Source organism: Bos javanicus, chromosome 7 (genome assembly GCF_032452875.1).
Source record: "Bos javanicus breed banteng chromosome 7, ARS-OSU_banteng_1.0, whole genome shotgun sequence".
Taxonomy (NCBI): domain Eukaryota; kingdom Metazoa; phylum Chordata; class Mammalia; order Artiodactyla; family Bovidae; genus Bos; species Bos javanicus.
In genome coordinates this window covers 322,244-343,144 of record NC_083874.1, presented here as the reverse complement: position 1 = coordinate 343,144, position 20,901 = coordinate 322,244, and the positions used below count along the sequence as shown (strand labels likewise).

Genomic DNA, 20,901 nt, shown 5'->3' with positions numbered 1-20,901 from the left:
CTAGGTTGGTCATAACTTTCCTTCCAAGGAGCAAGCGTCTTTTAATTTCATGGCTGCAGTCACCATCTGTAGTGATTTTGGAGCCCAGAAAAATAAATCTGACACTGTTTCCACTGTTCACCCATCTATTTCCCATGAAGTGATGGGACTGGATGCCATGATCTTCATGTTCTGAATGTTGAGCTTTAAGCCAACTTTTTCACTCTCCACTTTCACTTTCATCAAGAGGCTTTTTAGATCCTCTTCACTTTCTGCCATAAGGGTGGTATCATCTGCATATCTGAGGTTATTGATATTTCTCCTGGCAATCTTGATTCCAGCTTGTGTTTCTTCCAGTCCAGCATTTCTCATGATGTACTCTGCATGTAAGTTAAATAAGCAGGGTAACAATATACAGCCTTGACGTACTCCTTTCCCTATTTGGAACCAGTCTGTTGTTCCGTGTCCAGTTCTAACTGTTGCTTCCTGACCTGCACATGAATTTCTTAAGAGGCAGGTCAGGTGGTCTGGTGTTCCCATCTCTTGAAGAATTTTCCACAGTTTATTGTGACCCACACAGTCAAAGGCTTTGGCATAGTCAATAAAGCAGAAATAGATATTTTTCTGGAACTCTCTTGCTTTTTCCATGATCCAGTAGATGCTGGCAATTTGATCTCTGGTTCCTCTGCCTTTCCTAAAACCAGCTTGAACATCAGGAAGTTCATGGTTCAGATATTGCTGAAGCCTGGCTTGGAGAATTTTGAGCATTACTTTACTAGCATGTGAGATGAGTGCAATTGTGCGGTAGTTGGAGCATTCTTTGGCATTGCCTTTCTTTGGGCTTGGAATGAAAACTGACCTTTTCCAGTCCTGTGGCCACTGCTGAGTTTTCCAAATTTGCTGGCATATTGAGTGCAACACTTTCACAGCGTCATCTTTCAGGATTTGAAATAGCTCAACTGGAATTCCATCACCTCCACTAGCTTTGCTCATAGTGATGCTTCCTAAGGCCCACTTGACTTCACATTCCAGGATGTCTGGCTCTAGGTCAGTGATCACACCATCATGATTATCTGGGTCATGAAGATCTTTTTTGTACAGTTCTTCTGTGTATTCTTGCCATCTCTTCTTAGTATCTTCTGCTTCTGTTAGTTCCATATGATTTCTGTCCTTTATTGAGCCCATCTTTGCATGAAATGTTCCTTTGGTATCTCTGATTTTCTTGAATAGATCCCTAGTCTTTCCCATTCTGTTGTTTTCCTCTATTTCTTTGCATTGATCACTGAAGAAGGCTTTCTTATCTCTTCTTGCTATTCTTTGGAACTCTGCATTCAGATGCTTACATCTTTCCTTTTCTCCTTTGCTTTTCGCTTCTCTTCTTTTCACAGCTATTTGTAAGGCCTCCCCAGACAGCCATTTTGCATTTTTGCATTTCTTTTCTATGGGGATGGTCTTGATCCCTGTCTCCTGTACAATGTCACGAACCTCATTCCATAGTTCATCAGGCACTCTATCTATCAGATCTAGGCCCTTAAATCTATTTCTCACTTCCACTGTATAATCATAAGGGATTTGATTTAGGTCATACCTGAATGGTCTAGTGGTTTTCCCTACTTTCTTCAATTTCAGTCTGAATTTGGCAATAAGGAGTTCATGGTCTGAGCCCCAGTCAGCTCCTGGTCTTGTTTTTGCTGACTGTATAGAGCTTCTCCATCTTTGGCTGCAAAGAATATAATCAATCTGATTTCGGTGTTGACCATCTGGTGATGTCCATGTATAGAGTCTTCTCTTGTGTTGTTGGAAGAGGGTGTTTGTTATGACCAGTGCATTTTCTTGGCAAAACTCTATTAGTCTTTGCCCTGCTTCATTCTGTATTCCAAGGCCAAATTTGCCTGTTACTCCAGGTGTTTCTTGGCTTCCTACTTTTGCATTCCAGTCCCCTATAATGAAAAGGACATCTTTTTTGAGTGTTAGTTCTAAAAGGTCTTGTAGGTCTTCATAGAACTGTAATAGCAAGCATTAATTAACTATACAGTCAAGTAATTCCTACGAAGCCTCAAAATCACTCTGAAGTAAAAACTGAGAACTATAAATGCAGCGGAGGCAGGACTATCAAAAGAGAAAAGGCAGTCTCTTCAATAAGTGTGCTGGGAAAATTGTACCACTCATGTAAATGCATGAAATTAGAATATTTTCTAACACTGTCAGATCAGATCAGATCAGATCAGTCGCTCAGTCGTGTCTGACTCTTTGCGACCCCATGAATCACAGCATACTAGGCATCCCTGTCCATCACCAACTCCCAGAGTTCACTCAGACTCACATCCATCGAGTCAGTGATGCCATCCAGCCATCTCATCCTCTGTCGTCCCCTTCTCCTCTTGCCCCCAATCCCTCCCAGCATCAGAGTCTTTTCCAATGAGTCAACTCTTCGCATGAGGTGGCCAAAGTACTGGAGTTTCAGCTTTAGCATCATTCCTTCCAAAGAAATCCCAGGGCTGATCTCCTTCAGAATGGACTGGTTGGATCTCCTTGCAGTCCAAGGGACTCTCAAGAGTCTTCTCCAACACCACAGTTCAAAAGCATCAATTCTTCGGCGCTCAGCCTTCTTCACAGTCCAACTCTCATATCCATACATGACCACAGGAAAAACCATAGCCTTGACTAGACGAACCTTTGTTGGCAAAGCAATGTCTCTGCTTTTAAATATGCTATCTAGGTTGGTCATAACCTTCTTCTAACACTGTACACAAAAATAAATGCAAAATGGATTAAAGACATAAATATAAGATGAGGTATTACAAAACTCTTAGAGGAAAACATAGGTGTAACAGTCTTTGACATTCATTGCAGCAATATATATATGTGTGTGTGTGTGTGTGTGTGTGTGTGTGTGTGTGTGTGTGTGTGTATAGTATCTGCCTCCTAAGGCAACAGAAATAAAAACAAAAATAAACCAATGGACCTAATTAAACTAAAACAACAACAAAAAAAGTTCTGCACAGCAAAGGATACCATAAAAACAATGAAAGGACAACCCATAGAATGGGAGACAATATTTGTAAATGATGTTAGCAACTAGGGATTAATTCCAAAATTTACAAACAGCTAATGCAGCTCAGTATACAAAGCAAACAACCCAAACAAAAACATGCACAGAAGATCTGAATAGACATTTCTCCAAACAAAATATACAGGCAACCAAGAGGTACATGAAAAGATTCTCAACACATGAATCATTAAAGAAAAGCAAATTAAAACCGTAAAGAGATATTATCTCACACTGGTTAAAATGACCATCATCAAAAAGCCTACAAACAATAAATGCTGGAGAGGGTGCCAGCTCATTTCAGTTCATTTGCTCAGTGGTGTCCAACTCTTTGTGACCCCATGGACTGCAGCACACCAGGTCTCCCTGTCCATCACCAACTCCTGGAGTCCACCCAAATCCATGTCCATTGATTCAGTGATGCCATCCAACCATCTCATCCTCTGTTGTCCCCTTCTCCTTCTGCTTTCAATCTTTCCCAGCATCAGGGTCATTTCAAATGAGTCAGCTCTTAGCATCATGTGGCCAAAGGATTGGAATTTCAGCTTCAACATCAGTCCTTCCAATGAATATTCAGGACTGATTTCCTTTAGGATGGACTGATTGGATCTCCTGGCAGTCCAAGGGACTCTCAAGAGTCTTCTCCAACACCACAGTTCAAAAGCATCAATTCTTCGGTGCCCAGCGAAGAATTTTCTTTCTAGTCCAACACTCACATCCATACATGACCACTGGAAAAACCATAGCCTTGACTAGACGGACCTTATTTGGCAAAGTAATGTCTCTGCTTTTCAACATGCTATCTAGGTTGGTCATAATTTTCCTTCCAAGGAGTAAGCGTCTTTTAATTTCATGGCTGCAGTCACCACCTGCAGAGATTTTGGAGCCCCCCAAAATAAAGTCTGACACTGTTTCCACTGTTTCCCCATCTATTTGCCATGAAGTGATGGGACTGGATGCCATGATCTTTGTTTCCTGAATGTTGAGCTTTAAGCCAACTTTTTCACTCTCCTCTTTCACTTTCAAGAGGCTCTTTAGTTCTTTTTCACTTTCTGCCATAAGGGTGGTGTCATCTGCATATCTGAGGTTATTGTCATTTTCCCCGGCAATCTTGATTCCAGCTTGTGCTTCATCCAGCCCAGCGTTTCTCATGATGTACTCTGCATATAACTTAAATAAGCAGGGTGACAATATACAGCCTTGACGTACTCCTTTTCCTATTTGGAACCAGTCTGTTGTTCCATGTCCAGTTCTAATTGTTGCTTTTTGTCCTGCATACAGATTTCTCAAGAGGCAGGTCATGAGAGTGTGTGGAGAATAGAAAAACCTCCTACGCTGTTGTGGGAATGTAAATTTGTACGGCCACAACGGAGAACAGTATGAAGGTCCCTTAAAAACTTAAAAATTGAGCTAGTGCATGATCCAACCATCCCAATGCAGGGCATATATTCTGAGAAAACTGTAGTTTGAAAGGATATGTGTACCCCAGTGTTCACTGCAGTGCTGTTTACAATAGCCAAGATATAGAGGTAACCTAAATGTCTGTTAACAGATGAATGGATAAAGAAGATTCAGTACATATTTATAATGGAGGATTTGTTGTTGTTCAGTCACTTAGTCATGTCCAACCCTTGCAACCCCATGGACTGCAGCATGCCTGGTCTCTCCTTTCTTTATCTCCCAGAGCTTGCTCAAACTCATGTTCATTGGGATGCCATCCAACCATCTCATCCTCAGTCATCCCCTTCTTATCCTGCATTCAACCTTTCCCAGAAGCAGGGTGTTTTCTAAAGAGTCAGTTCTTTGCATCAGGTGGCCAAATTATTGGCGTTTCCACTTCAGCATCAGTCCTTCCAATGAATATTCAGGACTGATTTTCTTTAGGATGGACTGCTTTGCTCTTATTGCAGTCCAAGGGACTTCATACTCGAAGTTTACCCCAATAGATAGCTTTGCCTCTTTAAAGAGTGGGCACATGACTGGATGCTTTTCTGAATACAAAAATACAGTTATAGAAAGAAATGTGTTCTGCTTTATGATATTTTGAAGATGTGCAGAAGTGTTACCTACCCATGTATCTTTGTTATTTATTTTAAAAATATTTTTCTAAGAGTATAGACAAGAGCAAAGACGGATGGACAGAGACAATTGCTCCTCCTTGACTGAATTCATTTTCTTGGGAATTAGTGAGAACACTGAGAACAAAGTGACCCTATTTACCATGGTTCTCCTTGTTTATCTCATCAATCTTCTGGCAAACCTTGGAATGATAACCCTGATTAGGATGGATCTCCAGCTGCACACACCCATGTACTTTTTCCTCAGCCACCTCTCCTTCTGTGACCTCTGCTATTCCACAGCCACCAGCCCTAAGATGCTGGTGGACCTGTTTGCCAAGAACAAGTCAATCTCTTTTCATGGTTGTGCTCTGCAATTCTTGGTCTTCTGTATCTTTGCCAATTCTGAGTATCTCCTGCTGGCAGTGATGCCCTGTGACCAGTACAAGGCCATCAGCAGCCCCTTGCTCTTTGCAGTCAGCATGTCCAACAGGGTGTGCTCCCTGCTCGTGGCTGGGGTTTACCTGGTGGCAATGGCAGATGCTCTGATACACACAACATTAGCATTCCGCTTATGTTTCTGTGGGTCAAATGAGATTAACCATTTCTTCTATGATTTGCCTCCACTTTTCCTCCTTTCTTGCTCTGATATACAGGTCAATGAGTTGGCATTATTCCTTGTTTATGGCTTCATTGAACTGAGTACCATTTCAGGAGTTCTTGTCTTTTATTTTCATATCATCCTTTCAGTCTTGAAGATCCACTCTGTAGAGGGGAGGTTCAAAGCTTTCTCTACCTGCACCTCTCACCTAACTGCAGTGACAATTTTCCAGGGAACCATTTTCTTTATGTATTTCAGACTGAGTTCATCCTACTCTCTAGATCAAGACAAAATGACTTTGTTGTTTTTTACTCTAGTGATTCCAATGTTAAACCCTCTGATTTACAGTCTAAGAAACAAGGATGTGAAACAAGCCCTAGAAAAAATAAAACTTAAAAGATGATGCTAAATATTTATATTTCACACACAGAAAAACACACTCGTTGTGGTTTTTGTGTTTGTAAAATTATGTGGCATTATACAAGACAAAAGAAGTTCTCTTACTAAATACATAAATTAATAATAAGCATTGGTTATAAAGCCAAAATTTTAGAAACGTTACAACTTCCAAATACAGCATACTCATATGTATCAAGAATTTATATATGGCATGTTCTCTTTGTTGAAAACTTTCCTGAGTGTTTTAATTTTGTCACATTGTATTGATTCATTCTTTCATTTATGAAATTCTTTCATTTCCTGTTTCAATTGCTAGATAATTATCATGTGTTTATTGACAGATATTTGAACTTTTTATAAAATATTCTATGATACGTACTGTATTTTCTGTACTAATGAATATAAGCTAGTGTTAACCATAAGCATTTGCTAACAAGCTAAACATTCATAAGATTCCCCAAATCCTCATGTAATTTAAAAAATAAGGGTTATAGACCAAAATCTAAAAACAAAACTAGTATATCTTTGGATAGATACACTCAGCCTCAGATCTAAAAATCATTCAAGTTAAGAAATGAAAGGATATTAGTAAGAGGATGGAACAATTAGATGGATTTTAAGGTGGACAAGCACATGTCCTTTAGAAGTACGGTATCCTTGTTTGCCACAACATGGAAAAAACTTGAAGGCAGCATGCTAAGTGAGATCAGTCAAACAATAAAAGACAAATACTTGATCAGATCAGATCAGATCAGTCGCTCAGTCGTGTCCGACTCTTTGTGACCCCATGCATTGCAGCACGCCAGGCCTCCCGTCCATCACCAACTCCCGGAGCTCACTCAGACTCACATCCATCGAGTCAGTGATGCCATCCAGCCATCTCATGCTCTGTTGTCCCCTTCTCCTCCTGCTCCCAATCCTTCCTAGCATCAGGGTCTTTTCCAATGAGTCAGCTCTTCGCATGAGGTGGCCAAAGTACTGGAGTTTCAGCTTTAGCATCATTCCTTCCAAAGAAATCCCAGGGCTGATCTCCTTCAGAATGGACTGGTTGGATCTCCTTGCAGTCCAAGGGACTCCCAAGAGTCTTCTCCAACACCACAGTTCAAAAGCATCAATTCTTCGGCACTCAGCCTTCTTCACAGTCCAACTCTCACATCCATACATGACCACTGGAAAAGCCATAGCCTTGACTAGACGAACCTTTTTTGGCAAAGTAATGTCTCTGCTTTTGAATATGCTATCTAGGTTGGTCATAACTTTCCTTCCAAGGAGTAAGCGTCTTTTAATTTCATGGCTGCAGTCACCATCTGTAGTGATTTTGGAGCCCAGAAAAATAAAGTCTGACACTGTTTCCACTGTTTCCCCATCTATTTCCCATGAAGTGATGGGATCGGATGCCATGATCTTCATGTTCTGAATGTTGAGCTTTAAGCCAACTTTTTCACTCTCCTCTTTCCCTTTCATCAAGAGGCTTTTGAGTTCCTCTTCACTTTCTGCCATAAGGCTGGTGTTATCTGCATTTCTGAGGTTATTGATATTTCTCCTGGCAATCTTGATTCCAGCTTGTGCTTCTTCCAGTCCAGCGTTTCTCATGATGTACTCTGCATGTAAGTTAAATAAGCAGGGTAACAATATACAGCCTTGACGTACTCCTTTTCCTATTTGGAACCAGTCTGTTGTTCCATGTCCAGTTCTAACTGTTGCTTCCTGACTTGCATATAGGTTTCTCAAGAGGCAAGTCAGGTGGTCTGGCATTCCCATCTCTTTCAGAATTTTCCACAGTTTATTGTGATCCACACAGTCAAAGGCTTTGGCATAGTCAATAAAACAGAAATAGATGTTTTTCTGGAACTCTCTTGCTTTTTCCATGATCCAGCAGATGTTAGCAATTTGATCTCTGGTTCCTCTGTCTTTTCTAAAACCAGCTTGAACATCTGGAAGTTCACGGTTCACATATTGCTGAAGCCTGGCTTGGACAATTTTGAGCATTACTTTACTAGTGTGTGAGATGAGTGCATTTGTGCGGTAGTTTTAACAATCTTTGGCATTGCCTTTCTTTGGGATTGGAATGAAAACTGACCTTTTCCAGTCCTGTGGCCACTACTGAGTTTTCCAAATTTGCTGGCATATTGAGTGCAGCACTTTCACAGCATCATCCTTCAGGATTTGGAATAGCTCAACTGGAATTCCATCACCTCCACTAGATTTTTTCATAGTGATGCTTCCTAAGGCCCACTTAACTTCACATTCCAGGATGTCTGGCTCTAGGTGAGTGATCACACCATTGTGATTATCTGGGTCATGAAGATATTTTTTTGTATAGTTCTTCTGTGTATTCTTACCACCTCTTCTTAATATCTTCTGCTTCTTTTAGTTCCATACCATTTCTGTTCTTTATTGAGCCCATCTTTTCATGAAATGTTCCCTTTGTATCTCTAATTTTCATGAAGAGATCTCTAGTCTTTCCCATTCTGTTGTTTTCCTCTATTTCTTTGCATTGATTGCTGCTGTGTAAAATAATCCCAGTACTGGAAAAGATTTGGAAAAAAAAAAAAGAAGTTACTTTAGGTTGAAATCAGAAATTGTACTGTACTTGTAGACTGTTTCAACCTTTAATAGTGGTTACATTAAGCCATCTAGATATTATGAAATTCAGGAGAACAAATACTTTCAAACATAGTCCTTTTATGTAAGTTGTAATTCATATTCAGAATACATAGACTCCTCATCAAAGTGAATATCCAAATGTAGTAGCCCTCTAGTAAGTAAAACTTAAATAAAAGGTTAATAGCAAATAAAAGCATTATGAGTCACCTAAAGAATAGTAAGGTGTAAATGATTGAATTAGCAACTGTTAATGAGGATGTGGAATAAGTATGGCTTTATAATTTACAATTGGATGAGAATTGCCTGTATATTTTATAAAACTCTAAACTGTGTCCAATACTGTAGAACATATACTAATACATTTCCTATGGCTCAAAAATGGCATTTTTTGAATTATACCTAAGAGAAATGGATGAATATGACCACCCAAAGACTTATACAAAAACGTTCTTCATTGAATTATTTGTAATAATATAAAACTGAAAACAACCCCCACATTTTACACACTTTAGATCAGTACTTGACAAATATCCTTAAAATGTTAAATAGTGTATATATTAGAATTTATAGTTCATAAACTTTGTCACAATCCTCAGATTTTTGCTGTATCACAAAAGCAACCATAAAAATATACAGATAAATGGTATGTTCATCTCCAATAAAACTTTAGAGGTCAAGTATACTGACCCCAGCTCTAAATTAGATAAATTACTGTATGGACATCACCCGATGGTCAACACCAAAATCAGATTGATTATATTCTTTGCAGCCAAAGATGGAGAAGCTCTATACAGTCAGCAAAAACAATACCAGGAGCTGACTGGGGCTCAGACCATGAACTCCTTATTGCCAAATTCAGATTGAAATTGAAGAAAGTAGACCATTCAGGTATGACCTAAATCAAATCCATTATGATTATACAGTGGAAGTGAGAAATAGATTTAAGGGCCTAGATCTGATAGATAGAGTGCCTGATGAACTATGGAATGAGGTTCATGACATTGTACAGGAGACAGAGATCAAGACCATCCCCATAGAAAAGAAATGCAAAAATGCAAAATGGCTGTCTGGGGAGGCCTTACAAATAGCTGTAAAAGAAGACAAGTGAAAAGCAAAGGAGAAAAGGAAAGATATAAACATCTGAATGCAGAGTTCCAAAGAATAGCAAGAAGAGATAAGAAAGCCTTCTTCGGCGATCAATGCAAAGACATACAGGAAAACAACAGAATGGGAAAGACTAGAGATCTCTTCAAGAAAATCAGAGATACCAAAGGAACATTTCATGAAAAGATGGGCTCAATAAAGGACAGAAATCATATGGAACTAACAGAAGCAGAAGATACTAAGAAGAGATGGCAAGAATACACAGAAGAACTGTACAAAAAAGATCTTCATGACCCAGATAATCACAGTGGTGTGATCACTGACCTAGAGCCAGATATCCTGGAATGTGAAGTCAAGTGGGCTTTAGAAAGCATCACTACGAACAAAGCTAGTGGAGGTGATAGAATTCCAGTTGAGCTATTTCAAATCCTGAAAGATGACGCTGTGAAAGTGTTGCACTCAATATCCCAGCAAATTTGGAAAACTCTGTAGTGGCCACAGGACTGGAAAAGGTCAGTTTTCATTCCAATCCCAAAGAAAGGCAATGCCAAAGAATGCTCCAACTACCACACAATTGCACTCATCTCACACACTAGTAAAGTAATGCTCAAAATTGTCCAAGCCAGGCTTCAGCAATATGTGAACCGTGAACTTCCAGATGTTCAAGCTGGTTTTAGAAAAGGCAGAGGAACCAGAGATCAAATTGCCAGCATCTACTGGATCATAGGAAAAGCAAGAGAGTTCCAGAAAAACATCTATTTCTGCTTTATTGACTATGCCAAAGCCTTTGACTGTGTGGATCACAATATACTGTGGAAAATTCTTCAAGAGATGAGAATACCAGACCACCTGATCTGCCTCTTGAGAAATTTGTATGCAGGTCAGGAAGCAACAGTTAGTACTGGACACGGAACAACAGACTAGTTCCAAATAGGAAAAGGAGTTCGTCAAGGCTGTATATTGTCACCCTGTTTATTTAACTTACATGTAGAGTACATCATGAGAAACGCTGGAGTGGAAGAAGCACAAGCTGGAATCAAGTTTGCTAGGAGAAATATCAATAACCTCAGATATGCAGATGATACCACCCTTATGGCAGAAAGTGAAGTGGAACTCAAAAGCTTCTTGATGAAAGTGAAAGAGGAGAGTGAAAAGGTTGGCTTAAAGCTCAACATTCAGAAAATGAAGATCATGGCATCTGGTCCCATCACTTCATGGGAAATAGATGGGGAAACAGTGGAAACAGTGTCAGACTTTATTTTTCTGGGCTTCAAAATCACTACAGATGGTGACTGCAGCCATGAAATTAAAAGATGCTTACTCCTTGGAAGGAAAGTTATGACCAACCTAGATAGCATATTCAAAAGCAGAAACATTACTCTGCCAACAAAGGTTCGTCTAGTCAAGGCTATGGCTTTTCCAGTGGTCATGTATGGATGTGAGAGTTGGACTGTGAAGAAGGCTGAGTGCCGAAGAATTGATGCTTTTGAACTGTGGTGTTGGAGAAGACTCTTGGGAGTCCCTTGGACTGCAAGGAGATCCAACCAGTCCATTCTGAAGGAGATCAGCCCTGGGATTTCTTTGGAAGGAATGATGCTAAAGCTGAAACTCCAGTACTTTGGCCACCTCATGCGAAGAGTTGACTCATTGGAAAAGACTCTGATGCTGGGAGGGATTGGGGGCAAGAGGAGAAGGGGACGACAGAGGATGAGATGGCTGGATGGCATCACTGACACGATGGACGTGAGTCTGAGTGAACCCCGGGAGTTGGTGATGTACAGGGATGCCTGGTGTGCTGCGATTCATGGGGTTGCAAAGAGTCAGACACGACTGAGCGACTGATCTGATCTGATCTGATCTGAAGTTTATATCTGGGAGTACTACACAGCAATGAGGGTGAATTGTGTGAAAGCGGTAAAAATAAAGCTGTGAAAGCTGTAAGATTTTGTTACTGTATCCTTTAAAAGTATCCAAGCTGAGTATCATGTGTGCCTGTTAAGTCGCCTCAGTCCTGTGTAACTCTGTGCAACCCTATAGACTGGAGCCTGCCGGGCTCTTCTCTCCATCGGGTTCTCCAGTCAATAATACTGGAGTGGGTTGCCATACCCTCCCCCAGGGGATCTTTCTGATTCAAGGATCAAACACATATCTCTTTTATCTCCTGCATTGGTAGCTGCATTCTTATCCAGCTGAGTCATCTGGGAAGACCCTGAAGTATCATATTTGATATCAATTTGTGATGGATGTGTGGGGACACTTTCTGAGATGTTAGTAATGTTTTCTCTTTGTTTTCATTCTGGGAGCAGAATTTCTTCATTACTTAAGCTTACATGTATAGAAGAAATTTTCTAAATATGTATTGTACTCTAAAAAAGAGTTTTCCTTAAACAAAGCATGTTCACTATCAGAGTACTATTTTTTTTTTCTTTTAATATGATAGTTTCTTATACAAAATAAGTATTGACTATACATTTGTGAAACTGATGTAGTACACACATTCATATCTCAGAACACAATTAATCTTTATATTACTAGAAGTATTCCTTTCTTGTCGAACAACACCCACTGGCTCTCCTAGTCATTCCCCCAGCAGCCATGAGACATAATGAAATTTGGTAACTCGATCATGCAGTGAACTCTGTATCACAGTACTCCAGGTTTGATGGCATACAAGTATGTTCTGAGAAAGTCATCTTCTGAGTAGATAGTTGCCTACACAGGATTTTACTGTCACCATGGGCACAAGGAAATCCTAAAATCTAATTTTTTCTCACTTGCTCTTATCCGACGCATGCATTTTCTCCTTGACACACACTTTTCAGTTATCTCAGATCTCCATTTTTAATGAAACACAAATCCCATTGGGAGATCTTTTGGTTACCCAGCTTGTATTAATAATGTAGCTACCCAAAGTCAGGTTGAAATTGTTGGGAGGGAGTAGATTGAAAGGAGTTTATCCTGTGTGGTCTTGAGGAGCAGCAATGATAAAAAGCTAATGCCAGGTCTGGTTGATTAAAATGTAACCCAAGGGATTTTTGCATCCCAGAAGATAGGGATATACCTGAGGGAAAAATTAATCTGGTCAGGGATAGAATTAGGTGATCAAGGACTATTCCACACACATCCACAGTGTGCCAGAGAGGAAACAAATAATGGTCACGAATTCTTTTGTAACACAGAGACATCAATTCCTTTATTTTAACTGGTGGAAAATTATTGGCAATTAGTTATGTGGCTTAACCTTTGCCTCAACTGTATTTCTACAGGAGGACAGCTGGTATTTGAGGATTGAGTTGGTCAAGAATGGCAATGACATATAAAATGACATAAAAAATGTATCTCTATTACTTTCCCAAAACTAAAAACATAGTAATTACATGAAATTTGGTTTTATGAGTTTCCTAGCTTTAGAAAAAATAAGGTAGGTAAAAAGCAAGAAACAATTAAAAGGAATAATCAGAGAAGTAACTCCAAAAATAAAAAGATAATCTGTGTCCTTGTTAAATCCCAAATGAGAATTCAGATGAAACAGGAAAAATTAGGTATGCTCAGTATTTCTAATTTTAACCCATTTAACAGATATTGTCATTTTCCTAAAAACTAATGATACTGAGCAAACACATATACAATGTTTCTGTTTGCACATCTTGGTGAGCATATCTATTCAATCCTTTGCCTAAATTTTATTATTATAATTTTTTTTCTTATTATTGATGAAAGCATTTCATAAAGTTTGGATACAAGTTCTTTTTCAGATGTGTAGATATACTTTTCAAATATTTTCTTCACTTTTCAGATTTGTATTAATATATATAATAAATATATAATGCAAATATATAAAATAGATATATATAATGTAAATATATATGGAAAATAATTACCCCTAAACTATTCTCTTATTTATATATCCACACTGCTGCTGTTATCTCTTGCTACCTAAACAGTATTTCAAAACCACATGACTTAAATAGTTTCCTGTGTAGCTTAGTTTGTAAATATCTCCCTGCAATGCGGGAGACCTGGATTCAATTCCTTGGTTGGGAAGTTCCCCTGGAGAAGGAAATGTCACCCCACTCCAGTATTCTTGCCTGGAGAATTCCATGGACAGAGGAGCTTGGCAGGCTACAGCTCATGGGCTCACAAGAGTTGGACATGACTTAGCAGTATCTTTCTTTTAAAACAATGATCTCTGATTCATTATTTTGTTCATCCTCATGTTGACTAAGGTCACATAAAATATTCAGTGGGAGGATAGGCTAGGTTATAAGGTAACTCACATCTGTCACTGGATGAGAATGGCTGGACAGATGAACTCATATTCTCCTCTTCCCCCTTTAAGCAATCTCAGAATCTGTCTGTCACAAGGTATTCTCAGATGGTTAGATGGACTTCTTATCTGGTATCATGTGGCTTTCAGATACTGTCTTCCTAAAGGCTTAATGCAGGATTGACTCACAGGTGTTCCCCTGGAGGCCTGATGGGTGACTCCATGTTTCTACCACAGGCACATTTCCGTCCCTGGTTGGGAAATAAGATCCCAGTATTGTGTGGTGCAGAGTGGTGGTGGGGGGAAGAAATGTAAAACAGACTTACATTATTTCTGCCAATTTTTGTTGGGCAAAGCAGCTAAAGTATAGCAAATATTCAAAGGGAGGATAAATAAGTAATGTATCTCTAAAAAAATGTGTGAAAAAATGACAGTTATCTTTAATCTACACAAACTGTCACTTTCCCATTGTAGAACTCTGTAGTTTCTAATTCCAGATAGATTTATTAATAGCTTTAATATTTTAATTAGATCTGTCAGCTAGTGTACAATCTCTTTTCAATTTTGTTGTGCATATACTTACACAAAGTCCCTGACTGAAGCAGTACATCAACAGCACACAAAGCAATTGAGAGTGATTGGCATTTAAATCATTCAGGTCATTGTGAAAGGAACATTTCTTCAGAGACCTCAGGAAGTACCCTTATCACAACCAGATACTGAGATGTTAGACTGAGTTTTAGGAGTTCAGAGAATTTCATTGCTCTCTGTTGAGAAGGATTTGGGGAAGACCCTAAAGTGAAAATTTTGATATATATTTTCCCAAGAACTAATACGGATAATTGCAAGTAAGAGGGTAACAGGTAGGAAGGCCAGGGGTCTCCAAATGGAGGAAATAGGCTGCAAGTGTCAGACATTTTTATCTCTCTTAAGTGGCAGGAGGAAACAAACTAATGATAATTTTTTTCCCTTCTCTATACAAATTTAAAAGGTTTCTCCTAAAATACTGTGTTGCCATAATGACACATGGTTTCACTTGAAGTTAACTGTTCTCAAACCTTGAGTTAACCAATGCATTTTTCTTATGTAAATGTTTGTCTTAAGCTATGTTAATGTACTATGCATTTACCCCAGACTCTGTCTTCAAGTTGTTTCCGCCTAATGGCTCAGAACCTACTTGACAAGCCAGTATGTTATACTCAGACATTGTTCCCCTAATCTATGTAAACGAAACTATTTGTATGGTAATCTGCCCTTCTGCAAGATTCAAGTCAATCGTTTTATGGCCCAGGATGAATCGTCTGGTGCCAAGATTACCCCAAAAATACCTCTTATGGATAAGGGGCCTGGTGCCATTCTGAGTTTTAAGACATTCCTTTCTTTCATTAACAGACTGAGTGAGTGAGTGAGTGAAGTTGCTCAGTCGTGTCCGACTCTTTGAGACCCCATGGACTGTAGCATATCAGGCTCTTCTGTCCATGGGATTTTCCAGGCAAGTGTACTAGAATGGGTTGCCATTTCCTTCTCCAGACTACTATGTTAACAGACTACTAGTGACTATATAACATACAGCTGAAGACTAGCAGGGGGTACTCTTTCTGCCCCCTTCTGATGACTATGTCAGAAGCTTTCTCTATCTCCTTTATACTTTAATAAAACTTTATTACACAGAAGCTCTGGGCGATCAAGCCTCGTCTCTGGCCCCGGATTGAATTCTTCTCCTCTGGAGGCCAACAATCCTGGCATCTTTTCTTTCAGCAACAACCTTTCACAAGCAAATTATTTTAAGAAAAAAAATGGAACTCTGCTGATGTAGAAAACTCATCTCCATGCTTAAATATTTTAAAGTAGTCATTTTTGCACATATGAGCTATTGTGGTTTAGTTGCTAAGTCATGTCCAACTCTTGTGACCACGTGGACTGTAGCCTGCCAGGCTCCTCTGTCCATGGGATTCTCTAGGCAAGAATACTGGAGTGAGTTGCCATTTCCTTCTCCAGGAGATCTTCCTGACCCAGGAATCTAATCCAGGTCTCCTGCACTGCAGGCAGATTCTTTACCAACTGAGCTTCAAGGGAAGCCCATGTATATCCAAAGAAAAATCCACAAAGCAGGTATATTTCTATTCTTTGTATATTATTCTCCACTTTAATAGACAGAAGTACTGAGTGATCAATATTTTAAAAGCACTACCTACCCAAATTCTTTTATCAAGGGGTTTACAAAATAGAAAATAAACATTGCTCTTATTCTTGAGGCCTTAAATGTAGTAAAGAGATTCTTACATGATTAAAATAAGCATAATTCAAAGAAGGGTGCACTACTTAGAGAATATGAGGAAGTTGCAAAGTTAATGAAATATTCTTGGACATGTGGTTGGAGGATGGGAATAAAAGGTTCTCTGGTGATGAAGTCTGCTTGAAAGGTAGCACTGACAGAATGAAATGGCATCATTATTCTTAATAGCTAAAGAGTAAAAATAACCACATGCTCATCCACCTGAAGACTGGATCAATAAACTGTTTTATATCCATAAAAAGAAACATTATTATGCTAACTAATGAAACAGGTTTCTGACACAAGCACAACGTGGCTGACACTATATTTACCTAAATATTTTACTGAAGCAAATATAGTATTTTACTAAAGAAAAGAAGCCTGACAGGAAAATAAATAATATATTGCATGCTTCTGCTTGTATTCAAGACCAAGAATAGGAAACCACACAGACTCAGAATGTAGATTAGAGGTTTCAGGGGTGGGGGAGGTTTCAGAGAGGGAGCAAGTGCTAATAGATATAGTTTTCTTATGAGACTAATGAACATTTTCTGAATGCAGATGCTGGTGATAACTGAACAACCTTGAAAATATAATAAAAACAAAACAAACAAACAAAAAAAAACTGTATACATTAGAAGGGTGAATTTTATGGTATATGTATTACATTTCAATATTAAAGAAATTCAGTTGAAATACAGTTTAATTCTTAAATGAGGTATGAAGGATAAAGTTTCAAAAACACAATGAACAATCCAAAGGCACTGGAAATGATTGAGGGAGATCTTTTTGAGTTTCATTAGGTTTCCTCTCAAATTAGAGAAGGAGGAGATTCGGGGTAACTATAAAACAATCCTACAAACAATACACAGTATCCTTCTTACCATAGAGCAATTTGGTGACAGTAGTGAAGCACAAAAACTCAGCTTTTGTCAAACTGTTTCTGAGTTCACAACAGAATATATAGAAGCAGGAAAATACTTAATAAAACCATATGAGCATTAACTTCAGGGATTTAAGTCCCAGTGTACCTGGTAAAATAAAAGGCTATCTGCCTATTGTTCAGCTACCCAAGATCTCATCTCAGGTAGATTTCCAGATCCTAACTTAAAGAATGTAGGAGAAAATACTTAACTTTTAGAGAAAAAAAAAAAAATATATATATATATATATATGAATCATTTTATGCTAGCTTACCTATTAAAACCTGCATTTAATGACTAGAAATAATATTTTCTTTTCAGAATCAGGAGGATCTATCTAAACTTGCTGATATCCATGACATAACAATTTATTATTTACTTTATTTACTCTTGGTTCATAGGAAAGCCTTTAATCTTTTCATCATTGGGCAAGTGTATACAGAAATTTAAGGTATGTTTTGTTTTATTGAAAAGTTCGTGTAGGTACCACAATAAAAATGGACAAATTCATCTCCATGTGAACCATGAGCATGTATACTTAGGTAGGTCTAAGGAAAAAGTTCATTACTTACATACTATTCTCATATATATTAAAATATATACACATGATCACACATAAATATACACATATAATAGCAAGGTATATGTTTTTAAGAAGTATTTATTGTTCCTCTACTCATTTCCATTTTATAATCTAGAAAAGTCATTAAAAAGATTAATGGATGCAAGTGTATGTGACAAATTCTGTTATTTTCACTTATTTTTGTCTTTTTTTTTTTTCCTGTTCATCAAGATATTCATCCTTTAACAACCATTCTACAAATAAGTAACGAGCATTGTGGGAAAGCAATTAAAAATCTCTAGAAAACTAGATCAATAATACTTACTTCACATCTCAGAAAATACTAAATACAACATAGACTAAAAGCTGCTGCTGCTGCTAAGTTGCTTCAGTCATGTCTGACTCTGTGCGACCCCATAGACGGCAGCTCACCAGGCTCCCCTGTCCCTGGGATTCTCCAGGCAAGAACACTGGAGTGGGTTGCCATTTCCTTCTCCAATGCATGAAAGTGAAAAAATAAAGTGAAGTTGCTCAGTCGTGTCCGACTCTTAGTGACCCCATGAACTGCAGCCCACAAGGCCCTTCCATCCATGGGATTTTCCAGGCAAGAGTACTGGAGTGGGGTGCCAGGCTAAAAGCAGTAGCAATTATTTTTTTATTATGCTAGTCCTTGATATACTATTTCTGGAACTAAGGCAAAGACTCTTAAACCAATCATGCTTTCTTGAGAAATATAAAAATTGTAATCATTTTTAAAATCATATTTTAATAAATATGATTTAATAAATATGATCAGATAAATATTTTCCAGCATGGGAAATGCTTAGTCCTTAGATCTTGCAGCCTGGTCTAACACTGGTGTTTCTTCCATATTATTTTGAAGAGGTAAAGTTAGTTAAATTTATCAAAAGCTCCTCCCTGAGACAAGAAAAGCAATGCTCAGAGATGAGCTTGTATAAAATAACCTACTCATGAATGACATCTACATTTAGTGGAAACAGTGAAAACAGTGGCTGACTTTATTTTTTGGGGCTCCAAAATCACTGCAGATGGTGACTGCAGCCATGAAATTAAAAGACGCTTACTCCTTGGAAGGAAAGTTATGACCAACCTAGATAGCATATTCAAAAGCAGAGACATTACTTTGCCAACAAAGGTCTGTCTAGTCAAGGCTATGGTTTTTCCAGTAGTCATGTACAGATGTGAGAGTTGGACTATAAAGAAAGCTGAGCGCTGAAGAACTGATGCTTTTGAACTGTGGTGATGGAGAAGACTCTTGAGAGTCCTTTGGACTACAAAGAGATCTAACCAGTCCATCCTAAAGGAAATCAGTCCTGGGTGTTCATTGAAAGGACTGATGTTGAAGCTGAAACTCCAATCCTTTGGCCACCTGATGCTAACAGATGACTCACTTGAAAAGACCTTGATGCTGGGAAAGATTGAAGGCAGGAGGAGAAGGGGACAACAGAGGATGAGATGGTTGGATGGAATGACTGATTCAATAGACATGAGTTGGGTAAACTCCGGCAGTTGGTGATGGACAGGGAGGCCTGGTATGCTGCAAAAGAGTCAGACATGACTGAGTGACTGAACTGGACTGAACAGATAGCTATCTACCTTTAAATAGTGGATACCCATGATCTAGATTATTTTGTAATTATAAAAACACAAATACAAACAAAAATCACCTTCCTCCTTATGATATTTTGCAGTTGTGCAGAAGTGTTCCACATCTGTGTGTCATTTTCTTGATCATTTTCTAAAAGTTTACATCAGAACAAAAAAGGATGGATAGAAGGAATTTCTCCTTTCTGACTGAGCTCATTTTCTTGGGAATTACTGATAACACTGAGAACAAGATGGCTCTTTTTACCATGGTTCTACTTGTTTATCTTATTAACCTTCTGGCAAACCTTGGAATGATAACCCTGATTAGGATGGATCCCCAGCTACACACACCCATGTATTTTGCCTCAGCCACCTCTCCTTCTGTGACCTCTGCATTTCCACAGCAATTGTGCTCAAGATGCTGGTGGATCAATTTGCCAAGAACAAGTCAATCTCCTACAGTGGCTGCGCTCTGCAGTTCTTTGTCTTCTGTATCTCTACAGAAGCTGAATCTCTTCTCCTGGCAGTGATGGCCTATGACCCGTACAAGGCCATCAGCAGCCGCTTGCTCTATGCAGTCAGCATGTCCAGCGGGGTGTGCTCCCTGCTAGTGGCTGGGGTTTACCTGGTGGGAATGGCCAATGCTCTGACACACACAATATTAGCATTCTGCTTATGTTTCTGTGGGTCAAAGGAGATTAGCCATTTCTTCTATGATTTACCTCCACTTTTCCTCCTTTCCTGATGTTATATACAGATCAATGAGTTGGTGTTATTCATTATTCTTACCTTCATTGAACTGAGTACCATTTCAGGAGTCCTCATCTCTTATTGTTATACTACCCTTTCAGTCTTGAAGATCCACTCTGTTGAGGGGAGGTTCAGAGCTTTTTCCACCTGCACCTCCCACCTAACTGCAGTGGAAATTTTCGAGGGAACTATGCTCTTTATGTATTTCAGGCTGAGTTCATCCTAATTTTCTAGATCAAGACAAGATGACCTCATTGTTTGACACTCTTGTGACTCCAATGTTAAACCCTATGATTTACAGTCTAAGGAACAAAGATGTGAAACAGGCTCTGGAAAAAGTGAAACTTAAAAGATGGGGCTAAATGTTTATATTTCACACACATAAACACATTTTGGGTTTTGTATTTCTAGAATTATATTTCATCATACAAGAGAACTAAAAATTCCCCAGTGCTTGTAATGTTATAAATGAACATTTGTTGTATAGCCCAAATTTTAGAAATGCTACAGTCTCCAAATACAGCATGCTTATATGTATCAAGAATTTATATATGGCACCTCTACTTTGTTGAAAACTTCCCTGAATTTTCTAACTTGATCAAATATCATTGGTTTATTCTTTCATTCAAACAACATTTCAATTTTCCTGAAGATTTGTTATGTACTTCTTGAGAGATTTTTGAGCATTCTTTATATTTAATGGGACATACTGTAGTTTCT

General features: G+C 38.6%; 1 protein-coding gene and 1 pseudogene across 1 annotated transcript; both read left to right on the top strand.

Moving 5' to 3' along the window:
* Positions 1-5,095: 5,095 nt before the first annotated feature.
* LOC133251927 (olfactory receptor 5W2-like) lies at positions 5,096-6,071 on the top strand (the record flags this gene model as incomplete). The annotated part of the gene is made up of 1 exon (XM_061424704.1): positions 5,096-6,071. A coding segment is annotated over exon 1 (909 nt), but the record flags the coding sequence as incomplete, so codon positions are not given.
* Positions 6,072-18,829: 12,758 nt separating this feature from the next.
* On the top strand, positions 18,830-20,543 carry LOC133251768 (olfactory receptor 5W2-like; annotated as a pseudogene).
* The last annotated feature ends 358 nt before the right edge of the window (positions 20,544-20,901 follow it).